Source organism: Spermophilus citellus (genome assembly GCF_964194105.1).
Source record: "Spermophilus citellus genome assembly, chromosome: 5".
Lineage (NCBI taxonomy): Eukaryota > Metazoa > Chordata > Mammalia > Rodentia > Sciuridae > Spermophilus > Spermophilus citellus.
The window spans coordinates 54698625-54718226 of NC_138186.1; the positions used below are offsets into that span (position 1 = coordinate 54698625).

Below are 19602 nucleotides of genomic sequence, written 5' to 3' on the forward strand. Positions count from 1 at the left end.
CTCCATTTTTAGATCAGCTTCTTAGGAAAAATCTATAATTCTATGAACCATTTGTTACTTGTAAATAAATAAGGTCCATTATCAGAGATACATTATTACTCACTCAATAATTCAGAGACAATTCCCTTATAACTAATGTAAGTAAAATGAAGGGTAATTAAGAGATCAATATAATCTGAAAATAAAGGATCTAATGACAAACAATAGCTGTATTTATGTGGGATTTTTACATTAATTAAGTATATATTTTGTTAGTCTTAGTTCTAATATAACTATGAAACTTAGTCTCCATCCCTATTTGTTTCTTTTAACTGAGTTTAAAAGTTTACTCGTCTTACAGATCTTTCAAGTTACCTACAGGTCCTAGGCCTCAGCAGCCCGAATCCAAGAGGCATACATGTTCATTAGCAGGTTGGAAGCTGAGTATTACCTAAATAACAAGAAGTCTATCTGCCAATCAGTGATGTGAAAGGCATACAATCCAAAATTAAAGGAATTCTGTTTTTAAAAAAAAGTTAATTTACTGTTTTGAATATAAAATTGCAGAAATACAGACTACAATGAAATCATCTATATCCTTTTGTATTTTGCATACATATTATTCAGGTTCACTAAATTATTTTATAATTCTATTAATTTGAAAATCAAATAAAAATTATATAAACACCTAACTCCTGCTGTGTGTAGGTCCCAGTAGAGAAGCTAAGGCCACTAGCATTGTTCTTATACAATATTGGTCACAAATGTTAAAGCAAAAATGCATGTATATATTTGAATAAAATAAATGTCATTCCATGTAGTGGGGGAAAAAGACTCAGTCTAAGAAATATTCTTCATATCTTAAAAAATAGTCAGTGGGCACTGTCTGGCCTGGGAAGCCTTCAAACTCCTTAACTCTAAGATGGTTCCTAAAGGAAAAGGTGATTCTAAAAAATAATAATAATTTTAAAAAGTCTACCAAGATGAAATTCTTAGAGAGGCTGAATTAAAAGTTTGCTAGAATTTGCTAGTTTGCTTAGGTGCATATTTTTCAGAGTAGAAAATACCAGTGTCTTCTACACAACGACTTAAATTTTCAAAAAAACATTACACACTTACCGAAAATATTGGCATCTGGCTGCTAAAATTACCCTGTGGGCAGGAAAACGTTTCTTTTCCACGACAAATGTGACGTCACCATATTCTTCCCCAATCAACAAGGCACCGATGTGCTCAGACAAAATGTGCACGTGATCAATTTCCCCCACTGCAGTAAAGGGGCGAAGAGGGTGGCTGTTACTCATCTTGTAGAACAGACGGTAGTCACTGATCTAGCACACAAAGAAGGGGTAAGAGTTAGCATGGAAGACAGTGCACTCAGAAAGCTACCTAATAATACAACTAAGCAAAAGTTCAAAGTGCTCAAAAAATTAACATGAGAGAGCACTCATCAATGGTTGCTTTATTAACTGATTTATTCTGAGAAACACTCAACCTACTTTCAGGCCTTGTCACAGTGGAAAAGCAAAATGCCAGGATCTTCAAACATTCAGGCAATTAAAACCATCATATTCTAGAAAACTGAGCCAAGTACAGGTCCCACATTCCTTATTGTACCCGCAGGAAAAAGAAAAAAAAAAATCAACATTATTTTACATACATTTATTTAGTAAGGTTTAGCATAACTATACCCAGATACACCCAGGCATAGATCTAGGCCTCAATTACAAACAGAATAAATAAAATTATCAGATTTCACAGAAGATACTTTGGTGTAAAACCATCTTAAATACTCTCCAAAAAGTAATCTTCTAGAATCACAAAAATAACTTGACATTAATGAAAGTCTACAGTAGCATCCAAGCCCCTCCCAAAAAAGAAGAACTCCAGAATTTTTCTCAAGACTATAATTTCCGGGCTGGGGTTGTGGCTCAGTGGTAGAGCTCTTGCCTTGCAGATGTGAGGCCCTGGGTTCAATCCCCAGCACCACATAAAAGTAAATAAATAAAATAAAGGTATTGTGTCCATGTACAACTAAAAAAAATTTTTTTTTAAAGACTAATTTCCATCTCAATTTTGTAGTTCTGATGATTAGGTTACTAGTGTTTACCAGAACCTCACTCCATTTTATTTCACTTATAGGCACTTCCTGGCTTTTATACGCAATGTCTTTCTACAAAGTAACTGAAAATCAAAGGTTATAGGTTGATTAATAGTTTTACATGTTAGAAAGGGGATTTATGATTTTAGAAAGCTAAAAATACTTATGTTTTAAGCCCCTAATGTATTTGCAGGTACTTCTCTTCCATTATTATATGTAGACTTTACTAGCATTCAGTGCCCCCGGTGGAGAGAGATCTGGTTGCCCAGAGGCGACTCAGCTACTCCTCGGTTGCACCAGACACTAGGGGAATTGAGCCGGATATGTTTTCCCCAGTGGCCGTCTATACCTTCATGAACTCTCTACTTGGACCAGAATCAAGGCTTTAAAACTTCCATATCCAGATCCATTATTTGCAAGGTAAAAATAGCCTTTCTGTCCTACAACTACAATGAAGAGCTTCACAGACCAAGTTCCTGAAGCTACCTACTATCACACGCCTGCCCCCAACAAAGGAATCAACAGCAAGGACTGTGATGCAGGAGAACAGGGAAGGACCAGCTAGCAAAGAGACATCCACTCAGGTAAGTGAGAGAGCTCCTGGTCCCCTTATAATAGGTAGGAGCATCAGGGGACTAGCAGCATCCTCCTGTTATTGCCAGGACAGATCCCTCTCCTTCCAGTGCAGCCTCAAAACTGAAATGTCTCTAAGTCACTTGTGTATGAAGGACCAAATTCACCTTCAAAGACTCTGTTTAGGAGCATAGCAGATAATGTGTGCTACTGTAGTCTAATGTGTAAGACAACGGCCCAATACGAAGGAGGGCAAACTTTCTGCAAAGGATCAGAGAAAGTATTTTAGGTTTTGTTCACTATACAGCCTTTGTCACAACTATACGACTCTGCCACGGAAGCCTAAATGCAGCCACAGACAACAAATAGCCTTACAGAACAAGGCTGTTTCAGTAAAACTATTTGTTAGAAAAAAAGAACTGGAGAGCTGGGGTCGTAGCTCAGTGATAAAGTGCTTGCCCCGCATGTGGAAGGCACTAGGTTCGATCATCAGCACCACATAAAAATAAAATAAAGGTATTGTGTCCACCTACAACTAAAATTAAAAAAAAAAAAAAAAAAAAAAAAAAAAACTTGAGCTGGGCACAGCGGCACACACATGCAATCCCAGTGGTTTAGGAGGCTAAGGCAGGAGGATCGAAAGTTCAAAGCCAGCCTCAGCAACTTGGTGAGGCCCTAAGCAACTCAGTGAGACCCTGTCTCTAAATAAAATACAAAAAAGGGCTGAGGATGTGGCTTGGTGGTTGAGTGCCCCTGGGTTCAATCCCCAATACCAAAAAAAAAAAAAAAAAAAAAAAAAAAGACCTGGATTTGGTCAACAGGCCATTTTGCCAATCCCTCCCTAATGTGTGATCAAGAACTGACTATGCTCTAGGCAAAGGATCAGATGAGGTTTTTTCATTTTTTCTGCTGGGTTACCCACCCAACTGATATTCAAAATAACATGTTCATTTCTTATGTTAGCTAGGAAATTCTGAAAGCTACTAGAAACTCACTCCAGAATCCTATTCTTGTTACCAGGACTGCACACATTACTATCCATTATTCCGATGAAGGTACAAACACAGTTTGGGTGAAAGGATGCAATGCATAGTCCTAGTGTACACACTCTGGTATGAATCTCTTAACATTTTGTCTAGGTCATGGCCAAGACTCAAATTATTAGCAGAATAACTCTTGCCAAACAATGATTGATTTTTGGTTAACTAGCTCAAAAGGGAAATTTACAATTCTTCAACTGATATATCATAAACATTAATAGTACATATGTAAATATCTATCTTAATAGGTTTCTCCAGCTCTTCACTTCTCAATACATATAATTTCATTTGCTAAATTTACATTTTAATTATGTTTTTCCAAGTGGAGACATAAAGAGAATATTGCTGGGTATGGAAAATAGCCACTTAGTGTGGAATAAACAGAATTTTTTATTTTATTAGCAAATAGAAATAATTTTAATTAGACCAGTGATTCTCAGTGAGTTGCCACACATAGCAACTATATGGGGAACTTAAAAAGGGGGGGGTAATGCTCGAGTCCCATCCTGAGAGATTCTTATTGAATGAGTCTGGAATGGAGCCCAGGCATTGGAATCATCACTCTGAAGTGATTCTAATGAGCAGCCTGGAGAAGAGCCACTGACTTAAACAGTTGTTGTAGGTACACCCTATGGTTTGGATGTTGTTTTTCCTCAGGGGCCATGTGTTGGAGGGTTGGTCCTGGGGATGATGGTGGTGGGAGTGATATGTAACCTTTAAGAGGTGGGGTCTAGTGGGAAGTCCTTGGGTCATTGAGGGCATTGCCCTGGGACAGGACTAAAGTAGTTCTGAAGAGACCAATAGACAGTTCTCTCTAGAGGACTGCTATAAAAAGAACAAGCCTGGAATCACCTAGCAGCTCTCTGGCTTCCCCGTTTCAAGATGTGATTTCTTTTGTCAACATGCATTCTCAACAATGTTGGCATGAGGTCCTCAGCCAAAGCCAGTGCTATACCCTTGAACCTCTAAAACTGTGAGCTAAACAAACCTCTCTCCTTTATAGTGATCCTGCTTCAGATAATTATAGTAATGCAAAGATGGCTATTATAGTTTACATCCCTTAGTCCACAAGTTCACAAAATATCTACCAAGAAATTCATTTAGGATATAATTCTATTATGAATATTATTTACAAAGGGGTTAATGATGCTAACAAAGTTATCAATTCATAGCTTAAATGGAAAAAGTTGGGCTAGCTTATTTACAACCTGGTAGTTGGGGGTCTACCTGCTTTTACACATGAACTTTCTTAAATGCATATTTTTTGAAACCACACATGAATAAAGTTAATTTTTAAGCCACAAATTATTTTGATAAGCTTTTGAATTGGAAAAAAATATTTTTTCGACTTTTTAAAATTTTTTTATGTTTATTTAATTTTATTCTTATGTGGTGCTGAGGATTAAACCTAGTGCCTCACATGTGTGAGGCAAGCACTCTACCACTAAGCTACAGCCCCAGCCCCTGGAAAAATATTTTTAAAGTCTAAAAGTGAAACTGTATTGACTTACTTCTTCAGTTTTATAAGTTATTCTGCCATTACTTATACATGTGACCTTTGACAAACATTTAACTTCTATGAGACTATTTTCACACCTGTAATGACATAGATATAGAAGATAGTTTTTTAAGTTACATTTTATAACTCTACCACACTGCCTTTTAATTTGTTTTAGCTTGGATATAAAATCAGGATAATTAAGCTATAAAACCAGAATATAACATTCGAATCAAAATTTATGTGGAGGAATGGAAATTTCGAAAAGTTCAGACAAATACATTATTATTGGGATAGATAGTCCCCAAAATGGCTGCTTTCAATTGTCTTCCCTTCCCTATACAAACATACCATCTGCCTACTGAGAAGTGGATTCCATTTCCATTCTCCCTGAATCATGGATGGTCCTGGGATCACAGAAGTGAGGTTCCAGGACTGTGCCTTGAGAAAGTTGGGCAGCTTCTGCTTTTGCCCATTGAGAATCCTGAGTTACCTTGATCATGTGGAGAAGTCAGATGGAAAATGAGAGGCCTTGATACTGCCCAAGGAAGAACCAAAGAACCCTGGGTGAAATGAAAACCAAGTCCCCAGACATATGATCTCAGTCAAGTCATTACAACCTGCTCACTGTCATCAGAGCCCCTCTAGTCAAGGGCATAGATATGTGAGGATGTTCTACCTTCAGCAGACATCATGTGGTGCAGACACACACCAACCCAGCTGGGCCCTATTCAAATTCCTGATCCACAAAACTGTATTAAATATAAAATCATTATCCATTTAAGCCATTAATTTTAGAAAGCTTTGTTACGTAGCAATAGTTAACAAAGAATTATTATGTGAAAAGTATTTCATTTACTTTATGAATACTGCAATTGTAGAAATTTCAAAACTGGTACACAAGAAGCTTAAGAGTCAGCTTTATCACCTATAGAGAGGGAAGAAAACAAAACAAAACTCCAAGGTACATCATCAAAGAATAATCTGTAACTGAAATTAGTTTTTTGTGTTCATTCATTTTAAATATTTATTGAGAGAAGAAACCTGGAGAGACCATTAAGAAAGACACATACTTTACAGAGAGTAGATAATGCCATTGGGACTGGCTCTGAACTTCCACTATGGTGTATTTTTTTTTAAATTATGCAATGTGAAATATTGAGATTTCTTCTCAAACATGCAGGCATCTTATCACCTATACTAGATGCATAAATCTTTATCTGGAGAAAGAAATGGCAAATTAGAGGAATCCACAATATTATAGCAGATATCCAAGACTGAATTAAAACAACAGTTTGCAGCAGCATATTGAGGTAGGAAGGCTGTAGAAAAACAGCTGTAGGCATCTCAGAGAGCTAGCAACCAAGCAAAAACCAAATTGGATGCCAGAATAGGAAGAAAATTAATAAAAGGAATACAAAGGGGCAGGCAAGGAGCATGGTGGCTCAATGGGAGAAGGAAAGAGATAAAGAAAGCCACATTATACTGCTAAAGGGAATAATTCAGTAAGAAAATATAACAATAGTAAATGTCTATGCCCCAAATGTCAGAGCACCTAACCACATAAAACAAACACTACTCAACATAAAGGCTCAGACAGACCCCAGTACAATAATACTGGGTGATTTTAACAGTTCTCTCACTAATAGATAAGTCATCCAGACATAAAACAAGTAAAGACACTTCATACTAAAAAAATCACTTTCATCTCAGCTACTTGTGGAATTTTCTCCAAAACAGACCATGAAGTAAGTCAGCAAATACATGAAGTCTTGGAAAATATTTTTAATTATACATGTTTATATTTGTATTAAAAATATACACTTGTATTCATATATATGTACATATATGAATTCCTTGACTGTTGCCAAATCATAATGGAATGAAATTATATTTCAACAAGAAAAACTACAGAAACACACAGAGTCTTAACAATGCACTGTTGAATAATGAATGGGCCACAAAAGAAAGCAAGGGAGAAATTTTAAAATTCTTAAGACTCAAACAAGATTAGAGATATAACATCCAGAATCTCTGACACTATAAAGATAGTGCTAAGAGGAACGTTTATAGCTGTGAGTGCCTACATATAAAAATCAGAGATCCCAAATAAATAACCTAATAATACACTGCAAGGTCCTAGGGAAAACACACACACACACACACACACACACACACACTTCCAAAACTAGTAGAAGGAAGGGCAAAAAGGACCGGGACCAAAACCTAATGCCCAGACAACAGCTTTGCCCAGAGGGAGGGGAAGACCCAGAGAAGGGGAACTGAGGGGTCCCTTAAAAATGGACACTAATCACCACAATGGGCTCCAAACCACCATCTCCTGGTGGTAGAAACCTTTTGCTCCTGTCAGGCCCACAGGCACACACCAACAAATCCACGGGCCTATTCAGTCATGGACAAGCATGTCATGTTGCCCAAGGACATAGCCAAACTGGTCCCTAAGACCCACTGATGTCTGAATATGAATGAAGAAATCTTGGCATTCAGCAGTCAGGGATGGTTCATTATATGATCCACGAACCAGAACCTCACATCTTGCTGTTCCCGCGGCCACTACCCAAGAAGCCAAAGAAGTAAAGCTAGCGAGCCTCTTTTCAGCCTCGAGCTTTACACAGCTGTCCTTACTTTCTGATATCTTTCTGGTAACATGATTATGTTGCCTTCTTGTTTTCCACTTTGATATTTAAAGGATTTCAATACCCTGTTTGAATGTGCTGGTAAACTGCTTTGCCTGTGGAATAGAGCCACTGTTGCCCTGCCAGTGAGTGCTCTGTGGACCAGAGCCTTAGGTGGGTGTGACCCCAGGAGCCACAGGGTGCTCTGTATCCAGCTGAACACACTTGGCAGATGGAGGGAGCATCTGGGAATCAGAGCACGGCTGTTACAGGGATTGTGTGAACTTGCTGTTTTGGTTTTTTCCTGCTGGGTGTTGTATGTACTATGACTTATGGATTCATGTCTTAATGTATTGGAAATTTTCCATTTTATTGGAGAAATCTGTTCCATGTTAAAAGCCTTGATTAAAGAAGAAGTCTTTATAATCTAAAAAAAATAGTAGAAGGAAGAAAAAATTAAGATCAGAGCAGAAATAAATGAAATAGAGAATAAAAAATATAAAGGATCAATGTAACAAAGAGGTGGGTTTTTTTTTTTTTTTTGGAAAGATAAAGACTGCTAAACCCTTAGCCAAACTAATCAAAAGAAATAGAAACCCCAAATTAATAAAACTCAAAATGAAAGAGGAGATATCAGTCATCAGTGAAATCCAGAGGATCAGTAGCGTCTATTTTGAAAACATATTCCATATTCCAAAAAATTGGAACAGATTTCTAGACACAACCTATCAAAATTGAACCAAGAGGATGTAGAAAACCTAAACAGACCAATAACAAGGAAAAACACTGAAGCAGTAATAAAATCTCCCCACAAAGAAAAGCCCAGACCCAGATGGATTCGCAGCTGGACCCCACCAGACCTTTAATGAAGAACTAATGCCAAGTGCTCCTCAAATCATTCCATAAAATAGAAAAAGGGGACACTTCTAAATTCATTTTATAAAGCAAGTACCACCCGATACCAAAACCAGATAAGACCATATCAAGAAAAGGAAACTACAGACCAATATCCCAGATGAACAGATGTAAAGCTCCTTAATAAAACTATTAGCAAATCCACCCATGCTTGTATAATTATATCAAAATGGAATCTACTGACATGTATAATTAAAAAGAACCAATGAAAAAAACCAGCAAATCCTATTCAACAGCACACTAACAGGATTGTACATCAAGATCAAGTTGGTTTCATTCCAAGGATGCAAGGATGGCTCAACAGGTGCAAATGAACAAATGTAACTCACAAGATAAATAAAATTAACAACAAAATACCCATGATCATATCAACAGGTGCAGAAAAGCCTTTGGCAAAATTCCAAAAAAAAAAAAAAAAAAAAAAAGAACACTGAAGAAACTAGGGACAGAAGAAGCTTACCTCAACATCATGAAGACTATATACAAGAAACCCAAAGCTGATCTCATATTGAGTAAGTAAAAACTGAAAGCATTTTCTCCAAAAATCAGAAACAAGACAAGAATGTCCACTCTCAACACTCCTATTCAATACAGTACTTGAAATTTTAGGCAGGGCAATTAGGCAACTGGAGGAAATAAAAGGAATACAAATAAGAAAGGAAGAATTCAAACTATCACTGCAGATTATTATCCTATATCGAGAAGATTACAAAACTCCACCAGAGGAGTTTTTCCTGCTAACAGGTCCACTCCTGCATTGTAAGAGTTCTCTCTTCTCCTCTCACTTAAATAAATCCTTCTCTATTTACTCTTGCCTTAAAAAAAAATCCACCATAGGACATCTAGAACTGATAAACACATTCAGCAGAGTATCAGGATACAAAGCCAGCACACAAAAATCAATAGCTTTTATTTAAACCAATAATGAATTCACTGAAAAAGAAATCAGGAAAACATTTCCATTCCAATAGTTTCAAAAAATGAAATACCTAGGAATAAATCTAGCCAATGAGGTGAAAGACCTCTATAATAAAAATTATTGAACTCTGAAGAAAGAAATTAAAGATGACACTAGAAGATGGGAAGCTTTCCCATGTTCTTGGATAGGCAGGATTTATATTGCTAAAATGGCCAAATTACCAAAAGTGACCTACAGATTCCATGCAATCCCCATCGAAATACCAATGATACTCTTCATAGAGCTACTAAAAAGTCCTAAAATTCATATGGAAGAATTAAAAACCCAGAAAATCAAAGCAACTCTGAGCAAAAGGAGCCATGCTGGAGGTAAAAATACCCGATTTCAAAGTATACTATAGAGCTTTAGAAACAAAAAGAGCGTAGTACTGGCACAAAAACAAATGTGGGGACCAATGTAACAGAAGGCACAGAGACAACCCACACAGGCACAGCAATGAGAAAGACTCAAAAAACATGTTGGAGAAAAGATAACCTTTCCAACGATTGGTGCTGGGAAAACTGGACATCCATATTGTAGAAGAATGAAACTAGAACCCTATCTCTTACCCTGCACAAAAACCAATTCTAAGTGGATCAAAGATCTAGGAATTAGACCAGAAATACTATACCTGCTAGAAGAAAAACAGAGTAGACACCCCAGCATATTGGCAGAGGTACCAACTTCCTTAATAAGACTCCTGAAGCTCAAAAAATAAAATTAAAAAAAATAACAAGTGAGATGGCATCAAATTGAAAAGCTTCTGAACTACAAAGGAAAGAAGAGCATGAAGGGAGAGCCTACCAAATGGGAGAGAATCTTTGTCAGCTACTTCCAACAAGAGATTAATATCCAGAATATATAAAGAACTCAAAAAACTTATCACAAAAAAACCCAATCAATAAATTGGAAAGTGATCTAATCAGATATTTCTCAAAAAAAAAAAAAAAAAAAAAACATGGCCAACAAATAAATGAAAAAAAAATGTTCAACAACTTTAGCAATTAGGGAAATGCAAATCAAAACTATAATGAGATTTCACCCCACTCCAATCAGAAAAACAATCACCAAGAACACAAATAACAATAATTCCTGGTGAGGATGTGGGGAAAAAGGTATACTTATACATTGTTGGTAGGACTGAAAATTAGCACAACCACTTCAGAGAGCAGTATTCTAGCTCAGGAGAAAATCTCCCATGAGACTGAAAACTGTATAGAAATTTTACTTTACATACAAAGACACAACCTACAATGAGAAACTGAGCAGTACTCATTCCTTCACTTTTCTTTAATGTCACATTTCTCATCCCTTTTTCTAAGAGTGGGATTTGTATGGTTTGAAAGGTAGCTGAACTTTGTGTGATAAAAGAACTTCAGGTACTATAAAAAGTCTCAAAGGATACTCAATCTTCTTTAAAGCGTCTTCAGGTTAAAAGCTTAAAGGAGGGGTGGGGTGTAGGTCGGTGGCAGAATGTTTGCCTAGGATGTGTGAGGCACTGTGTTTGATCCTTAGCACAGCATAAAAATAAACAAATAGGAGCTAGAGCGGTAGCTCAGTGGTAGAGCACTTGCCTTGCACATGTGAGGCACTGAGTTAGAGATCCTCAGCACTGTAAGAAAATAAAGATATTGTGTCCATCTGCAACTAAAAAATTTTTTTAAATAAAATAATCAAATAAAGGCATGCTGTCCATATACAATTACAAATTTAAAAAAAAGATTAAAGGAGAAAAAATATAATTAGATCTGTAAAAGCTTAAATACCTTTGTAAATATTAACAACTTTATAAAATGTTTTGACTGGGAATAAAAGGTTACTTCATTAATTTGATACACACATACATATAGCCTAAAAGATGTAAGCTTTAGGTTAATAAATGACAAGAAACACTGAGATATGACTACTCTTATCACTATTAAGATTTTTTCAGGAACAAAAGATAATGCAATTAACCAAATCAAACAAAAACAGATGAGGAAACAAAGGAGCAAAGAGTCATTTGTAGATGATAACTGCCTCGTTAAAAAACCACAGGAATCAACCAAAAAATATTAAAGAACATAAGGGAAGTTCACTAAGATGACCACATCAAATAACTATATGAAAATATATAGTATTCTTCCATGCAAAATAAACGAGCTAGAAAATATAAGTAAAATAATTCATAATTTATAAATACTAAATACATGCAACATCTAGGAATACATTCACAGGACATATAAAGGAAATATAAAACACTACTACAGGTTCTACCAGTCCTTTAAAGAACTAATGTCAAGGCTCCTCAAATTATTCCACGAAATAGAAAGGGAATGAACACTTCCAAATTCACACTCATACCAAAACCAGATAAGGATACATCAAGGAAATAAACTACAGATAAATATCCCTGATGAACTTATATTCAAAATTCTTGATCCAATAATAGCAATTTGTGTTTAACAACATATTAAGAATATTGTCACTGGGCATAGTGGTGCACGTCTGTATTGCCAGCACTCAGGAGGTTGAGGCAGGAGGATCAGAGTTTAAAGCCAGCCTCAGCAACTTAGCAAGGCTCTAAGCCACTTAGTGAGACCCTGTCTCCAAATAAAAAGAATTAAAAGGGCTGGGGGTGTGGCTCAGTGGTTAAGGTGCCCTAGGTTCAATCCCCAATACCAAAAAAGAGAGAGAGAATATTGTACGTTATGATCAAATGAGTTTTATCCCGAGGATATAAGGATAATTTAACATATGCAAATCAATAAATGTAATTAATCACATAAATAGAATTAAAGACAAAAATCACTTAGTCATCTCAGTAAATGCAGACAAAATTTCAGCACCCATTCCTGACAAAAACACTGAAGAAACTAGGGATAGAAGGAACCTACCTCAACATCACAAAGACTACATATCTGAAAAACCCAAAGCCAACAACAAAGTGAACAGGAAAAAACTGAAAGCATTTCCTTTAAAATCTAGAAAAAGACAAGGATGCCCACTCTTACCACTCCTATTTGTTTAATATAGCACTAGAAATTCTAGCCAGAGCAATTAAGCAAGAGAAGGAAATGGATAAAAATAGGAAAGGAAGTAAAACTATCACTGTTTTCAAATGATATGATGATCTTATACTTAACAAGATCCAAAAAGCTCCACCAAGGGGCTGGGATTGTGGCTCAGCGGTAGAGTGCTCGCCTAGCACGGGCGGGATCTGGGTTCGATCCTCAGCACCATATTAAAAAAATAAAGGTATTGTGTTGTGTCCATCAACACCTAAAAAAGAAATATTAAAAAAAAAAAAAAGCTCTCCACCGAAATGGTAAAGTTAGTAAATTCAGCAATGTAACAGGTTACAAAATCAGCATAGAAAAATCAATAGCTTTCCTATATCAATAATGAATCTGCTGACTAAAAAATCAGGCTGATAATCCTATTCACAAAGGTCTCAAATAAAATACCTAGGAATAAATCTAACCAAGGAGATGAAAGCCCTCTACAGTGAAAACTATAGAACACTGAAAAAAGAAACTAAAGACGACATTAGAAGATGGAAAGACCTCCCATGTTCATGGATAGACAGAATGAATATTGTTTAAATGACCATACTACCAAATGCCATATACAGATTCAGTGCAACTCCTATCAAAATACCAATGACATTCTTCACAGAACTAGAAAATATAAGTAAAATATAAAACAGTGCTAAAATGAATTCATTTGAACAAAAGGCCCTGAATGGCCAAAGCAATTCTAAGCCAAAAAAGCAATGCTGGAGGCATCATAATACCTGACCTCAAATTTTTCGACAGAGCTATAGTAATAGAAACTGCATGGTACTGGCATAAAAACAGAAACATACACCAACAGTACAGAATAAAAGATACAGAGACAAACCAACCCAGATTAAGTCATTTGATTCCTGACAAAGGTGCCAGAAACTCTGGAGAAAAAGAAAGCCTTTTTAACAAAGGAAAACCGATTATCATATGTAGAAGAAATGAGATGAGACCTTTGGGGATCAAAGACTTAGGAATTAGACTAGAAACTGTGCAACTCCTAGAAGAAAACATAGGATCAACACTCCAGCACACAGACAGAGACAATGACTTTCTCAATCAAACCCCAAAAGCTCAGGAAATAATGCCAAGAGTTAACAAATGGGATGACATCAAATTTAAAAGCTTCTGCGCAGCAAAAGAAACAATTAAGAATGTGAAGAGAGAACTTACAGAATGGGAGAAAAATCTTTGCTAGCTACTCTTCTGACAGAGGAATAATATCCAGAATAGATAAAACGTAAAAAAATAATAATCAGTGGCAAATGAACTAAACAGACACTTCTCAAAAGAAGAAATATATTTAAAAATGTTCAACATTATAGCAGTTAGGGAAATGCAAATCAAAACTACACTGAGATTTCATCTTACTCTAGCCAGAATGGCAAACATCAAAAATAGAAAGAGAGCTGGGGTTGTAGCCCAGTGATAAAGTGCTTGCCTAGCATGTGTGAGGCACTGGGTTCAATCCTTAGCACCACATAAAAATAAACAAATGGATTTTTTTTAAAGTGCACTTAAAAAAAGAATACAACAATAATAAATGGTGGAGAGAATGCAGATAAAAAGGAACACTTTTAAACTGTTGGTAGGACTGAAATTAGTATAACCACTTTGGAAATCGGTTCCTCAAAAGACTAGGAATGGGGCTGGACTGTAGCTCAGTGGCAGAGCACTTGGCTAGCATGTGTGAGGCACTGGGTTCAATCCTCAGCACTACATAAAACAAAATAAAATAAAGGCATGCTGTCCATCCACCATATGACCCAGTTATACCACTCCTCAGTATTTATCCTGCATAATTCAACATATCCATGTTTATAGCACCACAATTCATAATAGCCAAATTATGAAACCAGTCTAGGTGTCCATCAATAAATGAATGGATAAAGAAAATGTGATATGCACACATAATGGAGTTTTATTTGGTCATAAATAAAAATGAAATTTTGTCATTTGCAGGAAAATGGATGGAATTTGAGACCATTGTGTTAAGCAAAATAAGCCAATCTCAGACAGTCAAGAGTCATGTTTTCTCTCATATATGGAAGCTAGAGAGGAAAAAGAAAAAGGCAGGCAGGGTAGGGGATGAAAAGTCAAAGAAAAGGAATGGGGTGAGGAAAGGGGAAAAGGAAATACTGCGGAATGCTATTGGCCAAATTATATTGTTATATTGTGTGCATGCAGGAATGTATAACAACAAATCCTGTCATTACATATGACTATAATGCATCAATTAAAAATATGGGAAAAATAACCAACCTAAAGTGGAGGTGCAGGCTCTACTGAAGAATTTAAGAAAAATAAATAAGGAAACACACATTGTTTTGGAATAAAAAGACTCAATATCATAAAGAGATCAATCATTCTTAAATCAGCACATGAAAAACGGATACTTGATGTTTTATTATACTTTATATTGTGAACAAAAATGTTTTTGTGGGGCTGGGGATGTGGCTCAAGTGGTAGCGCGCTCGCCTGGCATGCATGCGGCCCGGGTTCGATCCTCAGCACCACATACAAACAAAGATGTTGTGCCCGCCGAAAACTAAAAAATAAAGATTAAAAAAAAAAAATTAAAAAAAAAAGTTTTTGTAATGAATCTCTAGAAAATGAAATTCAACAAAATGTCTTTGGTCGTGATACACAGTTTAAAAAAATACATGTTCAAACTAAAATCTTAAGAGAATTTATTTTTTTAATACTTTAGTTATAGATGGATACAATGCCTTGGTTTATTTTTATGTGGTGCTGAGGATTGAGCCCAGTGCCTCACACATGCTAGGCAAGCACTTTACCATTGAGCTACAACCCTATCCCTAAGAATTTTGTATTTATTAATAAGTTTGCAGGTTTTTCTGTTTGTAGTGCTGGAAAACTGAACACAGGGCTTCATGAATGGCAAGCAAGTGCTGTAACACTGAGCTACATTCACCCTTATCAAGAAGTATTCTAAAATGAAGAGAAACAAAATTCTAATTAATCCAGGAATTAAAAATAATCTTAAGGCTAAAGCTCTAGCTCAGTAGTGGAGCACTTGCCTCGCATGTGTGAGGCACTGGGGTTCAATCCTTAGCACCACATAAAAATAAATAAAGACATTCTGTCCAAAATAATAATAATAATCTAGGGCAAAATCACAAAAGAATTTTTAAAGTTAACTGACATAAGAGAGTTCAAATGAAAGAACAAATATGTGAGTTGGAATATATTCTGAAAAAAGAAAAAAAAAAAGCAAAGAAAGGGCCAGCTTACTAGACTAAAAAAAAAAAAATTGTAAATCAGAGCAAAACAATGTCACATTAGAAGGACAGCTCCTGAGAACATATTAGTCTGAAATAAACAAACATATATGAAGGAATTTGTCATTTATATAAATGTAGCTTTTCAATTCAATGGGAGAAAAATATGTATTTATTTTTAAAAAAATGTTGACTGGCTCTCTTCAAAAAATAACCTGGATATTCACACAAGAGTGCAAAATTAAATAGACATAAATGTCAGCATCAGCACTTTCTGTAAACAAAAAAAAAAGAAAGAAAGAAAAAAAACCCTTAATGTTCATTTAAAGGAAATGGTCAAATAATGATACATCAATATAGTGAAATATTATGAATAATTAAAAATAAAGTTAGATATTATGACCTTGAAAAAATCTTAAATATATGTATTTACATGCAAAAAACATACTAAGAAATTATTTTACTATAGTAAACTCTTATTTTACTTAAACAAATCAAATATAATATAAATTGAGTGTGGTGGCACATGCCTTTAATCCCAGTTATTTCAGGAGATGGAGGCAAAAAGATCCTGAGTTCAAGGCCAGCCTAGGCAACATAGTAAAACCTGTCTCATAAAATAAAAAATAAAATATAGACACTGAAAATGCAGAAATATATATATATATATTAAGTTGTTAATAAGGGGTAATTCAATAGATTGAGGCTGTAGAAAAATTTTATATAGTGTGCCATTTGTTTCCATGATGTTTTAAACGGTTTATAATAATTATGTTATATTTGTAATAAAACTAGAAACAAATGTTTCAATAAGTTTGGCTGTTAAAATTACAAAATGAATTGGCTGATGTAACAAAGAACAAGTGTTTTAATTTGCCACAACCAGTAGTACCTGATTTAGTGACTAAGACAGAAATGGCAAACAGAGGGACTATATATTACAGATAAAAATTAATTACAACTTGAAGGCAAGGACAAAAAATTCATTACACTAACACAGCCCCTCCTCCCCCAAAAAAGTCCATTACACTAAGACAGGTATAACAGATACCTACACGTCCTTCTAAGAAGGACAGTATCTGATCTATCCCAATTTAAGATTTTCATCTAAGAGATTTCAAACTGACTTTTTCCAGATCTAAGGTAGAATTTTCTAACAAGCAAAGAGTTCTGAGATTTACTCTTGTTACAGTCCTGAAGTCTAAACTTACTTATAGCTACAAGATAAGGCTAAGGTAATGTGTTCCCTTCAAACTGTCCCTGCAAGGTGGGCGGAAAGAATAAGAAGGCAGGGAAACAAGGACTTAGTGTAAGAGAGGACAGAAATACATCCACTAGAAAATGGTACCTTTCATGGTATCACATACAATTATTAGTTGGGGGTAAGACCTCATATGTTTTTATTTACCAGGAATAATAAACTACATTATTTTTCTTGATTAATTCATTTTAATTGATTCAAATGCACCAAACATTTAAAAAATTACTAAAGAAGCAGTACTTAAATCCTGAGGGTTACTGCCTGTTTATTATGCAATTAGAAACTCATACCCATTTGTTCTAACCAAAATAATAAACAATGTCCGTCAATAAAGTGAGAGCACCATATGTAGCTCATACACTGCAATGTCATAACTGCCTGCTGGGGAGGAAAAAACCAAGTTGACCCAAACATCAATTTCTTTACTTGAGGCTCACTTTCAGCAGAACCATTTACAAACTTAACCATAACAAGAGCTAACTACATTTTTCAGAATTAAAGCTTATTCTCCAGGGTTTAATCAGGAAATGCTTAAAGAACAGAGTTCCACAAGGTGGAGATGCCAATGAGTCCTTGAATGCTGCTGTTTGAATCTCCCCTGGGAAGCCCTCTCCACCCCGCACTTTTCCTGACTGAAAGGCCTTTATGGGGGAAAGGACCTTCTGCTCTTTAATTGCAAAATATAAATGATCTTTCTCTTGAGAGAAGAGATGGCATTTACAAGCATATGGTTTAGCAATTTCTTTCTGCTCTTGGTACCCATGTGGTGTGTAATTTCAAGTAGTATTCCTTAAACTTTAAATTAATATCGCTTGGGGAGATAAATGAAGTCCTGTCTGCATCTTAAACACTCTTTAAAAAAAAAAATCACATCACTATCTCATGGGAAGGGCACTCCACTTCTTTTGATATATACTCTGTGCTTGTCATCCAAACATATAAATAAAGAGGTGAAGACTGACCATACTGGTAGGCGTAACCTTGATTCTGATATTCTGTAAACTTGGAGACGAGAACTCTCACCAGGGCAGTAAACTGCTACAGTGAGGCATGACTGAGATTCACATGACAGGATTCCTGATAACTTTTTCTCTGGGAAAGACAAAGTCACATCCAGTCCAGCTTCGAAGTCTTGTCATTCTGTTTTTGTTTTTTAATTATTTTTTTTTTTAGTTATAGATGGACACATACCTTTATTTATTTTTGATGTGGTGCTGAGGATTGAACCCAGCATGTGCCTCACACATGCTAGGCAAGCGCTTTACCACTGAGCCACAACCCAGCCCCATTCTGTGATTTTTATATGCTTGTAAGTAAGTGTTTATAGATATGTTCAGCTTTAACACTAAGAAACTGCCTCATAACAAAACTATATGACAAAATTATTTTATTGAGAGGACATGCAACTCCATGTGCCAATTACTACCTTGATTCTCTACTTCTTTGCCAAGGACAAACTAGTTTCAGTAGTTTTTGGCTACTGGTTCTCCAAAACTGGGTGCTCAGTTCCCAGGGACAGCACAATACGTAAGGATTTGGGAAGAAAATATTAACACTTCTCTTGATATTTATTTTTAATCTACAAAAATGACTAAAAATATCAAGCTTTACTAACATTTAATATGTGGGTGGACACTGCCTCCCTCCTGTGATCAACATGTCAAAAACAGCCGTTTGGGGCTGGGGTTATGGCTCAGTGGTAGAGTGCTTGCCTAGCACACATGAGGCACTGGGTTCGATTCTCAGCACCACAATCAAATAAATAAAATAAAGGTTCATAAACAACTAAAAAATATTTTTAAAAAACCTCTAAAAAAAACAGCTGATTGTCTCATAAGATAAATAGGTGTCTTAAGAATGGGAATTCCACAAAGAGGCAGGCCTGAGGCAGTGCTCTTCCTTGTTTATGGGGAGTACTAAGTTTACATGTGCCTACTTCAGTGAATTTTCCAAACGTGGTCTAGTTTTAATTAAATTGCTGCTCACAAAATGACAAGTGAATTAAGAAAGTTCCTATAAGAGCTGTGGTTGTAGCTCAGTGGTAGAGTGTTTGCCTCAAATATGTGAGACACTGAGCTCGATCCTCAGCACCACATAAAAATATAGATATTGTGTCTATCAACAATTAAAAAATAATTTTTTTAAAAAAGCGGTCCTACAAGAAGACAGCTGATTGAAGGCAATGTAACACTCCCATCACAGGTAAATAAGAAAACAGCAACACGACAACTCTACTCCTAAGTAATCAGATTTTACAAAATGACACCAAAATTTGAATAACCAAGAAGATCATTTGAAACATAAACTATAATTATCAATGAACCTGAACCTGAAAACAAATGACATTAAAATATT

At 35.7% G+C, this 19602-nt stretch overlaps 1 protein-coding gene across 2 annotated transcripts in view; it reads right to left on the reverse strand.

Annotated features, from left to right (window-relative positions):
• Positions 1-19602, reverse strand: part of BTBD9 (BTB domain containing 9) — a 404071-nt gene that overhangs the window by 360699 nt on the left and 23770 nt on the right. Inside the window, exon 2 of one of the 2 annotated variants that reach the window (XM_081294490.1) lies at positions 1099-1310. In XM_081294490.1, the coding sequence (XP_081150616.1) occupies positions 1099-1283 (185 nt within the window). In that variant the 5' untranslated portion in view covers positions 1284-1310. The remainder of the gene's footprint in view (positions 1-1098; positions 1311-19602) is intronic. The other variant, XM_081294491.1, reaches the window with a different exon arrangement.